This window comes from Agelaius phoeniceus, chromosome 4 (assembly GCF_051311805.1).
Source record: "Agelaius phoeniceus isolate bAgePho1 chromosome 4, bAgePho1.hap1, whole genome shotgun sequence".
In the NCBI taxonomy this organism is placed as follows: domain Eukaryota; kingdom Metazoa; phylum Chordata; class Aves; order Passeriformes; family Icteridae; genus Agelaius; species Agelaius phoeniceus.
Window position 1 is genome coordinate 30175760 of NC_135268.1, and position 18892 is coordinate 30194651.

Below are 18892 nucleotides of genomic sequence, written 5' to 3' on the forward strand. Positions count from 1 at the left end.
GTGACACAAAAAAGAGAGGAGGAAATCCTTCTCATTTTCCCCCACTCTTCTAACACCATACAGTGATTAGAGCACTTAAGCTGGGTGTCAGAGACTCACTTTTTACAAATGACATTAGGATTTGTGTGGCTCTGTACCCTGCAGCAATGTCTTAATGCCATGGGAAATACCCTGATCTGACAGCCTAAGGCATGCAGGCCTCCAGGACTAGCCCTGACTGAAAGTGGAGAGGAACAGGTGTGGATTTTAAGTATGTATTTTTGTCACCAGGGGCATAAATTCCCTGTGCTGGAGACATCAGTGTGTTATAAACATACATGTATGAGTGCTCCATTGTGGTTTCTGCCTCAGTTGGGAGAATCACTGCCTGGGTTTGTAAGATTGAGTAGATTTAGTTCAAGATACCACCAAAGGAAAAGGGCAGAAAAAAACATCTCAGGACCATAGCTAGAAACTGGACTGTGAAAATAGATAAATAGAGTCAAGTTTCGATGCTCATTTTGGTGGGGATCTTGTCTGGGGATCTTGGCAGGAATACATGAACAACTGTTACTCAAAAAAACACCACCACTTTCAATTGTGCAGGTTTGGGGAGCAAAGATCTGATTTATTGTGTACCCTTAATGCAGGAAAACCAAACATTAGAAGGGAGAGTGAAGTGTGAGAGACTGAGACCTGAGACCCTGGTTAGGGAGATCAGAGTGTGGGGCACTGAGAACCTGGGGTGGAGACCTTGCTTGAGAGGAGGCATCTGGCAGAAGGCAGAGCAGAAGGCCAGGCTGCTACAGCTGCCAGCAGTCACCCGAGTACAATGAATGGTCAGGGTTTAAAATGCATTCCTTGGCATCCCAGGCATTTGGAAAGGACTGTATTTGAGGATCTACTCTTAGCCCATCATCAATTAAAACTAAGATACCTCATAATAATGTGCTAAAATATTGTCTTTCTCTAGTTATGTTGTGATTTTATTGTGCTGCTTGAGATTTCATTGTGCTGCTTGAGGGCCAAACCTGTAATATATGTGGATGGGACACAAAGCCCAGTGAAGTTGTTTGGGGATGAGGATGCCACTTACCACAGCTCTGTGGAGAACTGCAGTCACTGTGTGCACCAGGGGAGTTGAAGCTACATAAACCTGGGCTAAGATTGAGGCTGAGGAAGCCTAGTGCCCATAAAAGCTGGTGCTCAGCTTCTCATTGACAGCACACTGGGGGCAGGACAGACTCAGTAAGGATGGGAATCAGTTATCCCTGCTGCCTGGGGAGAGCCTCACTGCACGTGACCTGACTTGCTCCAAACCCTCCAGGTTTGGAAGATGTGTCTTTCTGTTAAAATATCATGCAGTGCTTCAGTAATATTTTCCATCCTGTCAATCTGCAGCCTAAGAAATGACCATGTATCTATGTAGAGTACTAAGAAATGACCATGTATCTACGTAGAGTACTAAGAAATGACCATGTATCTATGTAGAGTACTAAAAGCTGGAGCCACCTCACTTGTTTTCCTCCAGGCAGCAGAGACCCTTATCTGGACTAGGCTATAAACCTGCCCTTGCTGCAGGGAGCCTCACAAGACTCCACTTGGGCTCAGTAAAGAAGGCAGGTCATTTTTCCTGGAGGCAGCAGGAAGAGTGGGAGGATGGCAGCAGAGCCTCCTGGCTACAAGGTGGGATGAGGAGCTGGGAGCACTGGGAAACCCTTGTTTTGACATGGACAGTGCTGGGAAGACTTCTGGGATAGCATTGGCTTTGCATCTTGGCTCCTCTATTCCTGTGGCATCCCTGGCAGAGCTGCACACCATGCCACCCCATGCAGCTGGAAGGTCCTGGATCCTGGTAATCACTTGAGGGATTTGCTCTCCTGCACCTCAGTTCAGTGTTACCAGCACAATGCCAGCTTGCTCACCTTAGTGTTCAAGTACTTTAAATTTGGGATGTTGTTTTTTAAGCTGTGAATTTAAGTTATTATTTGCATTGTATACCTGTGGGCTGCTCCTCAACATTGCTGGCTCTCCTTTGTTTCTTCTCCTCAGTGTTTAACAGCTTGCCTTTTCAAAACTTCCATGGTGCTTGCACTGATTTTTGGTTTGTCATCTTGGGGACCGCTCAGTGAAGCTCTCAGCTGCCAAAGGTCAGGCATGCCACAGAAATGCCTATTTATAGGCCTTAGGTGCTGGTTGTGTCTAAACCGGCATTTGGAAGGAGAAAGATTTCTTGGAGACCGGTGGCTCTCTGGATTTCTGTAAAGGTGCAGGGCCAGACGGCTGTCCATAGGGTGTCCCTATGCAACGACGCCTCCTGCGACTGGGGACGCAGGGTGCAGGGGATAGTTTAGGGAAGAAAACAGCTGTTTAGCCACTGCTACATGTAGAACGAGGAGGGTGCACTTGCTGTTGCCACGCTGCGTGCTCAGCCAGTGTCCTGGGAGTTGTCTCCTGCAGCCGGTGCCGCCGGCTCCCCGGGGAGCTGGGCAGCATCTTTGTAGGCATGGGCAGCTCTCCCCTTCCAAGGGGTGTCCGGGCGCCTTTATTCCGGGGAAACACAGATGTTTAAAATAGGATTTCAGACGGCCTAAGTGACGCCGGCTCTATGTATAGTCCGCGTCTCGGAAAAGCCGCGGGACCGGGGCCCGTGCCGGGATGTGCAGGGCCAGCTCCCCCGCGGTGTCCGGAGCGGCTGCCCTGTGCCGCGGGGGGCTGCGGGGGGAGCTGAGCCCGGCCCGACCCCTCCGCCCCCCGGCGGCGATGCCCGCCCGGGCCGGGAGCCGGCGCGCCGGGCGGAGGAGGGGACGGGAGAGGAGCGGAGGGGAGGGCAAGGAGGGGAGGGCAGGGCGTGGGCGGCCGCCGCCCCCCCGTCCCCGCCGGCACGTGCCTGCCCGCCCCCGCGGGCCACTGCCGCGCCCCGACGGCCCCGGCATGGACGCGCCCGGCCAGCGGCCCGCCAGCCCCCGAGCCGGCCCGGAGGGCGCGGCGGAGGAGCGGGACCCGAGCACAAACCCGAGCCCGAACCCCGGCCCGGAGGCGCCCATCCAGGAGGAGAGGGAGGCGGCGTACGTGGAGATCCGCGGCTCGCCGCAGGGGCCGGAGGAGAGTCGCAAGAAGCCCGAACTGGCCCCGGCCGGCGGCGCGGAGGGAGCGTCCGGTCCCGCACCGGACAGCGGAGCCGGTGGGACCGGGGATGGCGACTCGGCGAACGGCGGACCCCCGGCGGAGGAAGCGGGGCCAGCATCCTTGGACCGCGGGCGGGATCGCCCTCCTTCCCCGGCGGCGGCGGAATGCGGCGCTGACACCGGCCCCGGCTCCGTGGAAGCGGCGGGGAGCGGCGGGACGCCGGAGGCAGGGGGCTGCCCGGAGTCCTCCTCCTCCTCCTGCCCTTCGCCTGTGACCAAGGCGGACGACTCTCCCGCAATGGGCGACCCGGTGTCAACGGAGGGCAAAACCTCCTCGTCGTCCTTCGGCTACGAAAGCGAAGTGGAGGATGAGGTCGCGGGGCGCAAGGCGACTCCCCCCGGCGCCCCCCCGGGCTCCCCTCCCGGCGGCGGCCGCGACGAGGCGCACTATATCAGCACGCAGGAGATCCAGCTCAGCGAGGTGGACCACGACATGGACTTCGACGCGGGGCTGGCCGCCCGCTGGGACTTCGAGGATAACAACGTGATCTATTCCTTCGTTGACTACGCCTCCTTCGGGAGCGACGAGACCCCGAGGGACACGCTGACGGAGGAGGAGGAGAATAGCTGCTACCTTAGCACGACCACCAGCGACCCCAACAACCAGACGGACAGCATCGACAACACCAGCAGCACCGAGATCGTCAGCCTTACCTCCGAACACGACACCCCCGGCGCGGACAAGCGCGCCAGCTCGGGGGAAAGCCGGTCCAAGCAGCCCGGCCGCCCCGGCGGGAGCCCGGGCGCCCAGCTTCTCCTATCAATCAAAGCCGCTTCCCGGGCTATAAATGAGTCTAGCAACGTGCACGGAAAGCAAAACACTGTTTACGCTGCCAAGCATGAAGGCGACATGAGTCTCCGTGTCGCCGCGGCTCCCGACCGCAGTGCGAGTTTAAAACAGGATGCGGTCCGCGACCACGCGAAAAAGTTCATCGCGGTGCCTGCGCGGCTGCAGACGCGCTGCGGGGCCGCCAGGGCAGGGGAGCACTCGAGCGGCGCCTCCAGCGCCGTCAGCGAGCTGGACGATGCCGACAAAGAGGTGCGAAACCTTACGGCCAGGGCTTTCCGCAGCCTGGCGTACCCCTATTTCGACACCCTGCGCCCCGGCTCCCGCGCCTCCTCCGCCTCCCTGTCCGACAATGCCCTGGGCATCAACCGCTGGTCCACCTACCTGGACCTCAAGTGCGGCACTCTGGGGCCGAGAGCCGAGCCCAGCCTGCTGCGCTCCGGCCGCTCGCAGACCAAAGCCCTCGAGTTCGTGGTCAGCAAACTCGACGGGGAGATCGCGCACGTCGAAACGCCGCGGCGGCTGCGAGCGGGCTCCCGGGTGGTGACCCTGCTGGACCTCGGCGATGCCGCCGAGGCCGGGGAGCCGCCGGCGGCGGAGGGCGGCGGGAAGGGCTCCAGCAAGAAGTCCAGGTTCGCCTCCAGCCTCCTCAAAAACGTCATCTCCAAGAAGATGCAGCTGGAGCACGAGTTCAAGATGGAGCGGGGAGAGATCATCGACACCTCCTACACCGGGCCGGGCGCGGGCCGGGAGCCCGAACCCACCGGCGGCAGCGCCGGCCGGGAGCGGCATCGGGAGGGCGGCGTGCAGCGGCAGAACTCCCGGCACTCGGAGGGCGGCTCGGACTGCGCCCCGGGCCCGGCGGAGGATGCGGGCGAGGGCGGCGGGGGCCGCTCCCCGGCCTCCAAGGCGTCGACGCCCCGCGAGGGGAACCGCAGCCTGGACCGGGCGCTGTCCGAGGAGCTGTGCGAGGTGAAGCGCAGCGCCTCGGAGGCCATCAAGGCCACCTTCCTCCGCAGCCAGAACAGCGCCTTCAGGTCCTGGAAGGAGCGGGAGGCGGAAAGGAAGGAGGAGAGGGCGCCCATCGGCAAGCTGAAACTTTCTCCCAAGAACGACTGGCGAGCCGACCTGGGTGAGATCTCTGCCGGCAAGTCCACCAAGATGTCCCGCCTATTCGTCCCCGCCATTCAGCACACCCCTCGGGAGAAGGATCCCGGCAAGAGGGCGACCAAGTGCTCCGCCGCGGCCGCCGCCGCCGCCGCCGTGTCCTCAGCCGTCGCCACCTCGCCCCCCGCCGCCAAGCCCAAAGCGCCCGAGATCAAGATCAGCCTGGGCAGCGTGCAGCAGCCCCGGGACGCCGCTTTCAGCATCGCGCAGCTGCTGACGCCGCAGATCGCAGGCCGGCCGCCGGAGGAGGGCAGGGGGCAGCCGCTCAAGCCTCTCAAGGCCGGCGACGGCGCCGACAAAGTGCCGCAGTTCCTGGTGCGCGACGTGAGGGACAGCAAGTACAGAGCCCAGGGGATTCTCCACCAGGTGCGGGACGTGCGGAAGCTCATCAAAAGCTCCTACAGCGCCGACTCGGGAGATAACAGCAGCGACAAGGGCAGCGGCGCCTCCGAGCAAGGCGGCCCGGAGCAGAAGCCCCGGCAGCAGCTGGTCATCGCCGGGGTGCCCCGGTCGCTCTCCCCCGTGGTCATCACCTGCCAGGCGGTCGGCCACACCGGCACCAAGCCCACCGAGGGGGGGGCCAAGGCAGCGGGCAGGGCGCCCGCCTGCCCCCCGGAGGGCACCGTGCTGGTGCACCGCACCTCGGGCAGGCTGCCAGTGGCCACCATCGCCCCCAACAAGAGCGATGCTCGCCAGCCGGCTGTGCTCAAGATCGTTTCCAAATCCTCCGCGCCCTGGCGGCACCAGCCGCCGCCGCCGCCGCCGCCCCCCGAGAGGGGCCGGGGACCGGAGGAGGACCCGCGGGAGGAGAGCAAGGCAGCGCCGGTGCAGAACGCGCTGGAGAAGCTGACGGCGGCGGTGCGGAGCATGGAGGAGCTCTACAGCTTCAACAAGCGCGAGTGGAAGCGCAAGAGCGACCCTCTGCCCATCACCGACAGCCACGTCCTCTCCCTTATCGCCAGCCAGGAGCGGGGCGCCGGCTCCCGACCCGCCGCCGCCGCTCCGCCCCCGCCGCCGCCGGCGGACAAGGCGGAGGAGCCGTCGGGCAAGGGCCCGAGCAGCGAGCGGCTGCCCCGCCGCCCCTCCAACAGCGCCGCCGACAAGGTCTCGGCCAAGGCGGCCGCCTTCGAGAGCCTGGCCCGGCAGCGGCAGCGCTGCCCGCCGCCGCCCCGCGCCGAGCCCCCCGCCGCCCCCCGCGCCCTCCTCACGCTCCGCGGGGCGGGCGGAGCCGCGGCCCCCGCGCCCGCCAAGCTCCCCCCCGAGGGCGGCCCGCGGGGCCCGGCACCGCCGCGCTCCCCTCGGCTGCCCGCGGGCGGCGGCGGCGGCGATGCGGAGCGCGGCCCCGACTGCGGGAACTATCTGTCGCTGCCGCTGAAGGCGGCCGCCGAGCCCGGCTCCCCCCCGTCCGCGGGGGCCACGGAGGGCGGCGGCATCCGCCCCAGCCCGGTGTCGGCGTCAGCGGCGGCGGCGGCGCTGTGCGGCCTGCAGCCCTTCGGCGCCGCCAAGCCCCCCGGCAGCCCCAGACCGCCGCCCGGACCCCCGCCCGCCGAGGAGCCCCCCGCCGCCGCCCCGCCGCCCCCCGAGGGTGCGCCCGCCGCCCTGTACCGCCCGCCGCTGCCCTTCGCCGCCCTGCCCGGCGCCGCGCCGCCGCCGCTGCTCTGCTTCTCGCCCTCCGTGCCCGCCGCGGCCACCGCGGCCGAGCCCTTCCCGCAGACGCAGCGCAAGGTGCTGCTGGACGTGAGCACCGGGCAGTACTACCTGGTGGACACGCCCGTGCAGCAGCCCCTCAAGCGGCGCCTCTTCGACCCCGAGACCGGGCAGTACGTGGAGGTGCCGGTGCCCCAGCAGCCGGCCGTGGCTCCCGTCCCGCTGCCTCTCTCGCCCCTCGCCCTCAGTGCCGGTGCCTACGGCGCCACGTACATGCTGTACCCCGGGCTCCTGCCCGCCGCCACCGTGCTGCCCGCCGGCGCCCTGCAGCGCCCGCTGTCTCACTCGGGCAGCGATGGCAGCGCCCCCGCAGAGCCCGGCAGCCCCGCCGCGCCAGAGGCGCCTTTCGCCGACAGCCCCTACTACGTGGCCACCAGCAAGGGCCCGCCGCCGCCGCGGCACGGGCCGGCCGAGGCGAAGCCGGTCATCAGCATCACAGCGCCGGCCACCGGGCCGCGGATCGTCGCGCCGCCCTCCTTCGACGGCACCACCATGCGCTTCGTGGTGGAGCACCGGTGAAGAGCGCGGGTGAGTGGGTGCTGCCGGCCGGGCACGGCTGTCCCAGGGGATGGGCAGCGCAGAGCGGGTTAATGGCCAAATGACAGCAGTGCCGCAGCTTCTGCTCAGGGGGAGAGGGTTCACAGAGGGGCCCTCACTAAGGTGTAAAATATAGAAAGGTTAGGCACACCCCTTGGTGCAGTTTGGTATAACTTGGAGCTTCTTTTTTTGGCAGTTTCAGAGAAGCACACCATAGCCACTCATCACAGGACCTGTATTTGTGCAGCCCTATGGCCGGGGTACCTCCCATTGCTCCCAGGGATGGCAGTGTGGGTGGGTGTCTCTGGATCCATCATCTGAACCCACCTTGCGAGCCATGAAAGAGCCCCTTCACCTTGGCATCTCATCCTCCTCTTGTGTCACCTCTCACCTCTTCCTCCCAAGGGGAGGTGAGCACCTCTCTCTTTCCCCTGTACCTGTTTCTCCCCAACCTCAAGAGGAGTGGGAGAGGGGTCTAATGGAAGCAAACCCTTATTTTGGGTCCTTCTTTTTAGTGGGGTGAGGGAGCAGGATGCATGGAGCAGTCCCAGGTGAGCTCTCCTGGAGCCATGGGGCTGCTGGCAGGGGCAGAGGTGCCCACAGCTGCCTGTGCTGCAGGAGGGCTCCCCGGGACACTGCTGCAAAGCACAGTTTTACACAGCAGCTCTGAGCTTGTAGTGCCAGAGTCCTGACAGTGCCCAGCTACCTGGGGCTGTAGCCCAGGGCCAGCCTCCAGATTCAGGGATGTGGATGTCTACCTGTCCTGGAGCAAGGAGGAGGGCACAGGACTAGGCAGACAGCAGGCACAGTGTGGTGCAGTATGTCCTGTGCAAATAACCAAGGAATGATGACATTTCATTTTAAAAGACCTGAAATGTTACAGAAGTGCCTTCAGGACTGGTGTCACTGCTCCTTCTGCCTCTTGCATTAGAATGCATGGCTCATCTTTATCACGTGCAGTATTAGGCAGAACTGCCAAATCTTCCGTGGCTTACCAAGAATTCACAGAGTTGGTTTTTTGGTGTATATGAAAAGGCAAAGAGAAAGAGTGGAATAGTGGCAACTGCCAGAAGTTTGGGTTTGTCACCAGTTTGGGCTGAGCTTTGCCCAGTTGCATGCTTGAGGGTAAATTTTGTCTTCCAGCACTTGGGTTATCTATTTTGCTTTAAAATATATATTTTTTTAGTTTGCATCATCTACTACATAGTATATTATTTGTTGAATGAAACCTTATTGATGTGATTTATATACTTGCTTCTCTTCTTGTAATTATTTTATCTTGAAAGCTCCATTCTTTTATCCTGGCTGTGGATGAAGTTGTTTTCATTGGCCCTTATGGATCCTGGTGCCTTTATTGGCCCCAGCACAGGCAACATGCCAGTTTAACTTGAGCTCTGCTGGGCTGCTTGAGTTCATCTTGCCAGTAAAGTCAGAGAACCTAGATGAAATGGCAAAAAGTAGTTCATTATTTTCCCTTTGGTCTGGAGGCTGAATTGAGATGGCTGGCAGAAGGAATTTGTTAAATTTCAGATTAGAGACGTGATGTTTTTGAAAAGATAGGGTGTATAGTAGATGCATTTGTAACAGTAACTAAACAAAACCCACCCACTTTTCTTGTGTCTTTTTCACTCTTTAAAAGTGAAAAACATCATATTTCCTGGTGTGCCCTGTCCCTCAATTTGCAAAGGGTTATCCTGTTACCATGTTTTTAGCTTGCCTTCAGTGCCTGGTGAGGCAGGTGATGCTCTCACCAAATTGCTCTTTCTCCCAGGTGAAGTTAAAACAGCAGCCCTGCTTTGTTGTGCTGTGCCAGAGCTCTACCACTGCAGAACTGTGTGAAAGCTGCCTCAAAACACTGGTGGTGCATGCTCAGTACAGAAGGTCATGCAGCAGTGTGCAGCCTTGAGTTTCATTTTACCATCCTGATCAATCTTTGATCATGCCAAGGCATTTGTTGTCTACTACAGACAGGGGTGCCCCTCATGGGCTGTCTCAGACCTGCTGAGGGAGGTGTCCTGCTGCTGGACAATGGATGCACTTTTTTCCCTTGACCTGTTCTGACAGTCTTAACAGAAATAATTTTAACTGCATGCTGCAGGATGTGTTTAACTTGCCATTAGACTTTGGTTATTTCTGTATCTTATCTCTCTGTGGAAAACTATGTATATGCTAGAGAGGCATCACATCTGTAGCTTTCTTCTTCCTGTTATTTTCATTCCCCTACATAATTTTCATGTCCCTGTGGATAATTTTTCCTCTTCTTCTCTCTTTTGAGGTCTACTTTTTCCCCATTATTTTCCTTTATCTTTTGTCATTCCATTCCTAACGAAAAGCCTTTGTTTGCTCAGTGTGGTGTTTTTCCCCTAACACTGTGGTGTTTTTCCCCAAGAACATCAGTATAATTTCATGTGAATCTAAGGGTGAACTGTTGTTAACTTTTTAAATTCCTTTTAGTTGCTTTCACACCAGACCAGGGTCTTTTGATTGCAGCAATGCTGTGCAGATCCTAAAATGGATTTGAAAACAGCCAGATTTCATCCTTTGAGTGCAAGAGTTCAATAAAGTACTGTCCTTTCAGGTCCTTTTTGTTTACTAAGCAAAGTGAGCTGAATGAATGCTCTTTTTCTCCACTCCTGAATTCCTTTTGGCACTGTGCATATTCTTCCTTTCTTTGCTCTATTTCTTTCACATCTTCATTCACAAACTGTATCACTGTGTTAAGGACTGCTCTATCTTGGTCTCTGTCACCTGTGGGAGGTCAGTGGGACCTGAAGTTTTGCTAATGGTGTGATGCCTGTGGTGGATTGACACCAAATCCCCTGCACATCTGCTGCTCTTCCAGCACTTCCCTTTGTATCTGGTGCTTTTTCCTGCATAATCATTGGGATAAAATGGATCCCATCAGTTTGTGTTCTGACAAAATCCAAGCTGCCATTTCTGAACTATTCTTAAGTTTTTGATGTGCAGAAAATAGTGGAAAATGTGTGCATATTTCTGAGTGATATCTTATGGTTGCTTCTCTCCCTCCTCTTCTTCACTCATGGTAAATGGGGAGCTTTAGCAACATCATCCTTGCCTGCTGCACTTCTTCCTTGATGCTAATTTTCAGTTCAAATAAACTTGCATCCAAGCCTAGACAGAACCAACCTCTAGAGGGTGAACTGCCTGACAGGAGCTCATTCCCAGCATGAGTGAATGAAAATGTGGTTTTAACTTTTGTATCTATTCCCATATTTTACTCTCTGGAGTTGCTGCCCCGTGTTAGGTAAATAAATGAGAAAAGAACAGGTAGCAAAGTAGAAAGCAACTGTAGTAAATTGTACTGCCAATATTAGAAGGGTATTTTTCATTGTTCTGTTTAAACCATGAGCATAAACACCTTACAGGTGCAGGAATACATAAGCAAATATACTTATCAGTTGTATTTTCTTCCCAACTGCTATCACATAATCTATGCTTTCCTTTAAAAATTAATTTTTTGTGGATAGTATATAAAAATGATTTTAAGGCTCATTAATTGGTATTTTTACACTTTCTTTTAGTTGTTCCCTGTTCATCAAGATGTGTGTTCTACATTACTAAGTCAAGAAGTCAACTTACAGTGTAATATGCAGTACATAGGACTTACTTATGCTGATGCCTTTGCTGAGAATTTAGTACAGAATTTATCCAGTTTTAGTGGGAAATACGGGAATATTCCAAGAACCAAACAGGCTCTAACATTTGATCTAGTAAATCAGTCTACAAATGGAAATAAGCGTGACCTTGTGCTCAAAACTGTGGCTGTTTAGGAAACATTTCAATAGTGCTGAGCCTTGGTACCAATACAAGTTCACAGTGGCCTTAATGATCCTCCTGCCCAGGATTGATTTCCTGAGTCAGTATTGAAGTGTTCACTCCACAAATCTTAGAGCACTGGCTGTGGGTTGTTTCCCTTTTCCTGATGTGTTTCATGCTGTGCTGGTAAGGGAAGCTGCCAGGTCTTTAACTGAGCAGATGGATCACTGAAATCCCACACAGGTCACATTGGCCTCTTTCCACCTGTGTCCGTGGGGTTCCCCAGGACCTGTCTGCTGGGAGCTGTGGCTCTGGAAGGCACAGCATGTTCCACACCTTGAGCAGCAAGGATGAGTTCTGCTCAAAACACCAGGGCTGCCAAAAACTGACTCAGTTTGAAAACCTGGATGCCCTTGGCTGATCATTGGCAGTGGCTTAGGAAATGAGGAGCAAGAGTAGTGTGGGGACAAAGGAGGTATTTATGCACCTCTCTGGAGGAATAAAGATTGTTCAGATTGTTGTGGCAGCTCTCTAACAATCTGTATTAATGATGCTTTTCTGGTTTTGTTTGTTTGTTTTTCCACAGGGATAAGGAAGAAGAATTATGCTTCTTTGATTTGAAATACACTTGGTAACTCTTCAACATTAATCCTAAAAACTGCTTCTACCGTTTTCTCAATTTTTTTGCTTCATCATACAAAACAAGCATGTAAGTTTCTTGTTTTCTCCTAAATGCCCCCCTGTTTTGGAGTATGCCTACATTTAATTATGTGAGCAGCACTAAATTACTGCATTATTTTGTGCAAAGTTCTTTTTGTACTGAAGCTGATCTGCAGGCTTTATTGCCTCTGTGCTGGTAGCTAATGGCAGTGATGCCACTGCAGCTGTTTGTAAAATGCAGGGTGTAAATGCAGCAGTGTTTCAGTGTGGATCACCACACAGCTTCATTCAGGTCCCTGGAATGTGTTGTGATGATCCAGTGCAGCCCTGCAGCTCTTCACAAATGAAATAAAGCCCTCAGCTCTCTCCTATTGCGTTAAATTAGGGTCTTCCATATAGATTTTAATCACAATTTGCAATCAGATGGTTTTTTGTACTCTCTACTTCTCACTTGGAATTGCAAAGGAAGAGAGCTGTAGTGTTGGAATTGCAAAGGAAGAGAGCTGTAGTGTTAAATTTATCCTTAGGGTTCATTTTTTGCCATAGTTCAAAACAAGCTGTGTAAATGTCAGAAAACACATTTGATTGCTTTCATTTTTTGTTTGCTCCTCTGTACTGTGTTGAATATCACAAGTTGCCTTAATTAGGACAGCATTTAAATACTGGGAAACCAGAAATCGAATGCAATATTTTAAAATCCTGGTTCTAAAGGAGAGAACAGCATTTATTTTCCTTTAAGACTGCAGTCTATTCTTCCTTAAATTGCAACATTGTTGAAAACATAATCCTAGTCACTGCCCTGTGAGAATAATTTATAACTGTTAGAGCCTCAGTACTATGCAGTTGTTTCTTTAGCTGTTTGACAGGTTTATCTGAGGGCTACAATTACAATTTGCTAAGAAAATATTTACCTTTTGAACAAAAAATATACAATAAGATTACTGACAGTGCAGTGATTTATATGTCCAACTCTGCTCAAACTGATTGTTTTTGGTTACCAGCAACTAGTTTGTCTCAGCAAAAAAGAATTGTTATTGTGACACCAAATCCAAAATTCAATAGTCTGTTCCCTGCCCAAAATTTTGGCTAAGTAAAGCACTTTGGGAATCAAATAAATGTAAGACAAAACCTAAATTATATAACATAAAGCTTTCTTGAAGTAACAGATTAGAATTTTAAAGTCTAAATGCAAATCCCAAAAGTCTTTATTTAAGCATTTGCCCACAGGCAGGATTTTTCTCCACCTGTTCTCAAGGCTTTCTGCCTCTAGGAAAGTTTCAGTGTTTCCTATTTTTAAAATAAGCCCTGGGTTTTTGTTTTCCTAAGTAACTCATGAGGTACAGAAAACTCAGGTAGAACTGTCTTCAGCCATGTGTGTGAGATTGTATTTCAATGCAATTTATTTGTTTACAGGCACAAGTTGTAATTGCCCTCAGGATGAAATGCACTACAAGTGTGCAGATAGTGATTTCTCATGTGCCTTCTCACTCATTTTCATCATTGTGGAAACCCAGTTAATATTCTGACCCTTTTTAAAGAGCACAGATTGTGTAAGGCTAATCCCTGTGCTCTTCAGCTGTACAGTCTACATGACAAGCTTTAACTTCCCTCTGGGATTGGGGCTGACTGCCTCTTAAAGGAGATGAATGCTTCTCCCCCTCTCTCATGATGATAGGTCCGTAGGTGTTGTGATTAGAGTATCAGTGTTAGACAGAGCAGTACTTGGGACTGCAGGACAGTGCAGGTACCAGAGTGGCTGGTTCCCTGTGACATACACATGTGCAGAATGTTCAGTATAATACTAGCATCCCTGTTCCACAATGGTCCTGTCCTACCTTTTCCTGTATCGGTGCTCGGAGCGGGGTTTCCCATTGCAGTTTACAAGATATAGGTTTGCACACACAACCTCAGGTTTACAGTTTCACCCGGTGTACTTGAAAGGAAAAAAAAAAAGCATAGAAAACAACTGCCCAGGATTTCAACATGTATTTGTTGGAGGTAAATTTTGCAGGGTTTTTTTTTTTTCACTGCCTGTGGAGATGAAAGCAATGAAATGAGGGAATACCAACAGCTATTTATTTTCTCAGGGGAGTTTACTTCAATGGAATGTGTCAATCCTAATGTCAAATAGTGTTTACTTGACTTTGTCTATTTCTAAAAAGACTTCTTGTTTGCATCAAGGGGTCAGTTTTGCAAGGTGCTTCGCTAACCCAGCAGAGCCTTCACATGCATCTCCAACTTCAGATACTTAAGCATATCCTGGGGACTTCAGTGGAAGGATTTTTTCCTTCACCCATCTATGCAAAGCTTTGCTGAACTCATCCCAGAGTGCTGAATGCCTTGCAGACCTGAGCACCAGGTTCTTCCCTTTACAGAACCTGATCTCTGGGCTTGAGTCAAGCCAGACCCAGCAGATAATGCCACAAAAGGTCACCAGAAAAAAACTCTGGTAATATGGTGCTCCTCCATGTATGCCCAGTGGTGAATTTCTCCAGTGGATGGGGTGATGTGTAACCACATATCTTGGATTAGATTCAAGCCCTCCATGTCAGGGCTCACAAGCTGCTAGTATTATATGTTTCACGGTGCAGTCATAGTATGTTACAGCTGAAATTCACCCCATGTGCAAAGCAGGGCAAAATCCTGTGCACCACTCAAGTTCCCTCCCAGCCCTGCTGTCAGGGTTTTGAGGGCTGCACCAGCCAACTGTCCATGCATTTTAGGTCAGGATACAATTAAAAGTTTGAGCGGGACTGGAGTGATGCACCAGAATGTTGTTCTGGTCCTTTGCAACAGGGTTGGTTTCACTCATTATCAAATTTAACCCTTGGTGAATCAACTGGTGAATGATTTGAAATGTATTTATGGGTTGTGTGGGGAGTTTTTGCCCCTTGTCTGTATTCAGTGCTACCTTTATTCTTTAGTGTTGATGGCCAAAGTGTCATTCCTTATGCTTACATATTGCCATTAACTTGTGGCTACCTGAGAACACATACTTCAAAATGCTTGTGCTTTTTTTCACCTATTTCTTTTTTTTTAATTTCTTCTTTTTTTCCCTCCCTGCCCCTTTCTTTTTCCTCTCATTTTTAAAGGGGTGAGTTAGTTATTGGTGTAAAGATATTTAAAAGTGCAAATGTGAAGTCAGGATAATGATTGTTTAGAGGATGTGGGTGGTATGTCTGATGAGAGAGGGGTGGGCTGTAAGGCAAAAGGGAAAAGGCCGTGAACGCATCGTGTCGATGACTGTTGCCCGTGGAAGAAGAATTAAGAAACAGAAGATGTATAACTGGAGAGAAATGGACTCTTTGAGCTGCTCTCAGTGGAGACAACACTGTGGCAAGTGCATAGCTGAAACCCAAAGTGATCCCACTGCAGGGTGCCATGGGCCTGGGATTGAGGGACGGCGGCGTCGCTCTGGGACTTGCACGGCGGGAACTTGGGAGCGTCACAGCCACGTGAGAACAGAGTGTCTGAAACTGCCAAGTACCAAAGTTTGTAACTGAATGAGTTGGCATTTGTATTATGTTGGGGTTTGTTGTTTTTATTTTTGTTTTTTCTCTTGAATGTTATGATAAATAAAATGTATTTTTCAGTAAAAGACACACTGCAAGTAAGCCTGCAGTCCTGCTTGGTTGTATATTTGCAAAGTTACCTTGGTTGTTTTGCAGAACAAGTGAAAACAGAGTCATTGCTTGGTTCAACATGTAAACAGCAACAGAAGAAGGAATTACACCAGAGAGCTGATCAAAAACCCCACACTCAGAGTCTCCCTGAGTTTGTCCCAGTACTGAAAGTCTCTTTCTGACCTGATATCTCTTTATTCTTTCCTCTTATAACAAAGGGTAGTTGGCATTGCTTATTTTTTTTACCCAAGTATAATTTAAGAAAAAACTCTCCAGTTTCAGTGAACTAACTTTGACTGGTGAATGGGTTTGGGTATGCAAAGAACTGCATCTTTGTGTGTTGTAACGTGTTCAGAGAGAGCAATTGGTGGAGTAAATAACTTTTTTCTGCTCACCTTCCATGTTATCTTCATTGCCTAATATTGCAATACAAGCAAACATAAGATGAGTTTATTAGTGGATAGCATTATTGCTTGCACTATTACTAGGAAAAATCTTTTGCTGCTTTAATGTTTTCTTTCTATCTTCATGGAGACTGAAAATGTTTCTATTGTTCAAATGTTTAAAAAAGCATGAGTCAAACACCAGAAAATCCCAAAATAGACTTGAAAGCTGAAGTATTACTTTTGCAGTTTAAAAGAACACTTTCACTTAAAGGAAAACTGAAGCAAGTTGGGCTACCAGGAGATAAAGGGTGACCAAAACAGACACAAAATAATAGTGGGTGTGTAGAGGAGAGAGAACGGCCTTGGATCACTTTATTAAAATCAGAAAAGTCCAAAATTGCAAAGAGACCTGGGGTTGTCAACTGGAAAATTTGGGAACTCTGCTTTTCTTGAAGGAGAGCTCCTGGAGCCTGATTTCAGTGGAGCTCTGTTACAAGATTTTCACAGCACTGCTGGTTTCTCACAATAGATGGAAAAATGAAGCTGAAACCTCCACAAAAGAGAGGTCAAAAGTAAATAAACTGAGAGACATGAACTTTAACCTTTCCTTAAGAAGCCCAGTAATGCAACCAGTGTTTGTCCAGACACAAAGTGCCTCACACCATGTGAATCTATTGAAATTAAAGTATGAGGATTTCTTACGATACCTTAAATAAACTTAAGGGTGGAATATGTCTGGGATTTTCAAGGATTGTTGGAGAAAATATTATAAGTTTCTACATAAAAGATAAATAAAATTGTTAAAATATCACTGGTAGGAATGATGGTAAAAGTGCAACTCTATTGTGAAAAGGAGTAGGAACAAAGTAAAATGAGAAGCAAATAATTCCCTGATGTCAGATCTAAACAAGTTATCCAAACGTAGAACATAACACTAAAAAAACCCTAAAAATCCAAACAAAAAAAAGGCATCAATTTTAGATTGCTGACCCATAGGCTTGTTGCTATTGAGAACATGTAATCTGCCTGCCAAACCCAAACTGTATCTCTATATATATGAATATATTTTTTAAGAGTAGATGAAAAACACTGTTCAAAAATTAGTATTTCTGGAAGGAAACCTGAAGGGGAAAGTTTCCAAGTCTCTATTGCAAGTGGGTTGCTTTTTGGACTTAGCTGGATTTTCATTGCACTATTCCTTCTATGGTTTCCAATTAGAAAAGACTGAGCATTTGTTTCCTTCTCTGAACTTCAGGTATGAATTATTGTTTAATTGCTACCACTGCTGATTACTTAAAAGTACATGTAATACCACTATTAAATACATATTTTACATCTTGATTAACCCCCACTAATTGGATAAACAGAGCATTTGCTTTGTTTATAACCCTAAATGCATTTTCCCTTCAAATGCAGGCTGGAGCAATGTATTAATTTCACCTTATTTTTAGAAGTTTGTTACTTTTGTTGTTTCTGTAGCTATGGAGCCCCAGTAAGGAAGCCATGGCCTTCCATTACCCAGCTGCTGGACTAAACCTCTCCTGGAATCCCCATTATGTCCAGCTGTTGGGGTCAGATAGCTTCAGAAGCATCTGCTGCCATGCCAGGGGGTATCCACAAAGACATGTATTCCTTCTGAAGGAGCAGTGGGGTCTCAGGGGCTCTGTTTAAGTGTGAAAGCTGTGGGAGGTCCATAATGTCCCTTTACTGGCTGGTTCTTCAATTTGACACAATTGAGAAGGGGTAAGCCTTGCTGGTATGGTGTAAGGATTGCTGGTATCAGACGAAGATCTTACAGATATAAACTGCATTATCTAGAACCTTTTTATTCTGATTTTGGGTTGTAAATTGATAGGCAAGCCTGGCAGAGTGGGACAGAGGTGTCATCTGTTGATATCTCAACTCTCTGCAAGTAAAAGAGTGATGGCAGCTATTTCATTGTCCACCTTCTGTATTTAGGGTGTCAGGTCTCTGCAGGAGGAGACCGCCTCTTGCCAGGTGAGTGAGTAAGTAGCTCTGCTCTTTTTGTTTTGTGTGACATAAAGAGCAAGTATTAATAACAAATACAAAGGTTTGTCTTCAGTTTGTTCCTGAAACGGCAGTGGAGGTATCAGAGTGTCTACAACAGGGAGCAGACTGTGAGTGGATGCTGAGGGCAGTATTGACACTGAGGAGGAGTGCCTGGCTCTTACCTCTCCTCTGGGCAGAGGGCTTGGGCAGGCACCTCCAGCCCATGGTGCATCCTCATCTAATCAGGAGGTCTCCTGATTAGAGAGGGAGCCCAGAACCTGAGTGCCAATTTAAGTTATTGCTTCATACTGTGAAGGTGAGTAAAATGGTTCCTCTTACCCCAATCAACAGCATTCCTTCCCTAATGAGAGGCTTTCTGTACCCAGAAAGTAACAGACAATAAGACTGGAAACAGTTTCTTCACACTGTATTTTTACCTGTTTTATTTAGGCTTTGACTAGAAATGTGCCAGCATTTTCAGGGAAGACAACAAGCAGACCACTTTTTCATCCCACTGACAGTTTGATTTTTGCAGATTTCTGCACTCTTGGCTTTTACAACACAAAAGAATTTGGATTTTTTTCTTATTCTTGTAATAAATTTTTTCATGACAATTTATGAGTTTTTCCCGGCTGCTTTTGGGTTTGGGATTTTAAAAAATAAACAATTGTTCTTGCCTTTTTATTTTACTTTTTTTTGTGAACAGCACTTGCCCACCTTGTCCTATAAAAATTAAATCAGATGGATCAGAGATCAGCTGAGCTGGGATGGGGTATATTCTCTTTTAATCTGCAATGCTGATGTAAAACTTTTTTTTTATTTTTTCACATATCCTATGAAGACACTGCTTGAAGTGTCTAAGTAATTTTAATCAGAGGACTTGTCTGAGTAGTGATTATTTTTTGCATTGAAATACAAGCCTAACTTACCTAGAAGAAAATGTTCTGGCTCAGCACAGGCTTTGCTAGACTGTGCATCCAGAATCTATTTCTTTCAAGATCCTTTCCTTCTCCATAGTTCAGAATTGCCTTAGTGCATGCTCATTTTTTGAAATGCACCTGCCTTGATTAC

General features: G+C 50.4%; 1 protein-coding gene across 1 annotated transcript; it reads left to right on the top strand.

Annotated features, from left to right (window-relative positions):
- Nucleotides 1-2637: 2637 nt before the first annotated feature.
- Nucleotides 2638-15400, top strand: C4H4orf54 (chromosome 4 C4orf54 homolog). The gene is made up of 2 exons (XM_077176614.1): nucleotides 2638-7356; nucleotides 11729-15400. The coding sequence occupies exon 1, from the start codon at nucleotides 2638-2640 to the stop codon at nucleotides 7345-7347; it is 4710 nt and encodes a 1569-aa protein (XP_077032729.1). The 3' UTR covers nucleotides 7348-7356; nucleotides 11729-15400.
- The last annotated feature ends 3492 nt before the right edge of the window (nucleotides 15401-18892 follow it).

What these genes read in the sequence shown, in the direction of transcription:
- C4H4orf54 (XM_077176614.1), top strand. Translation starts at nt 2,638, where the DNA reads ATGTGCAGGGCCAGCTCCCCCGCGGTGTCCGGAGCGGCTGCCCTGTGC.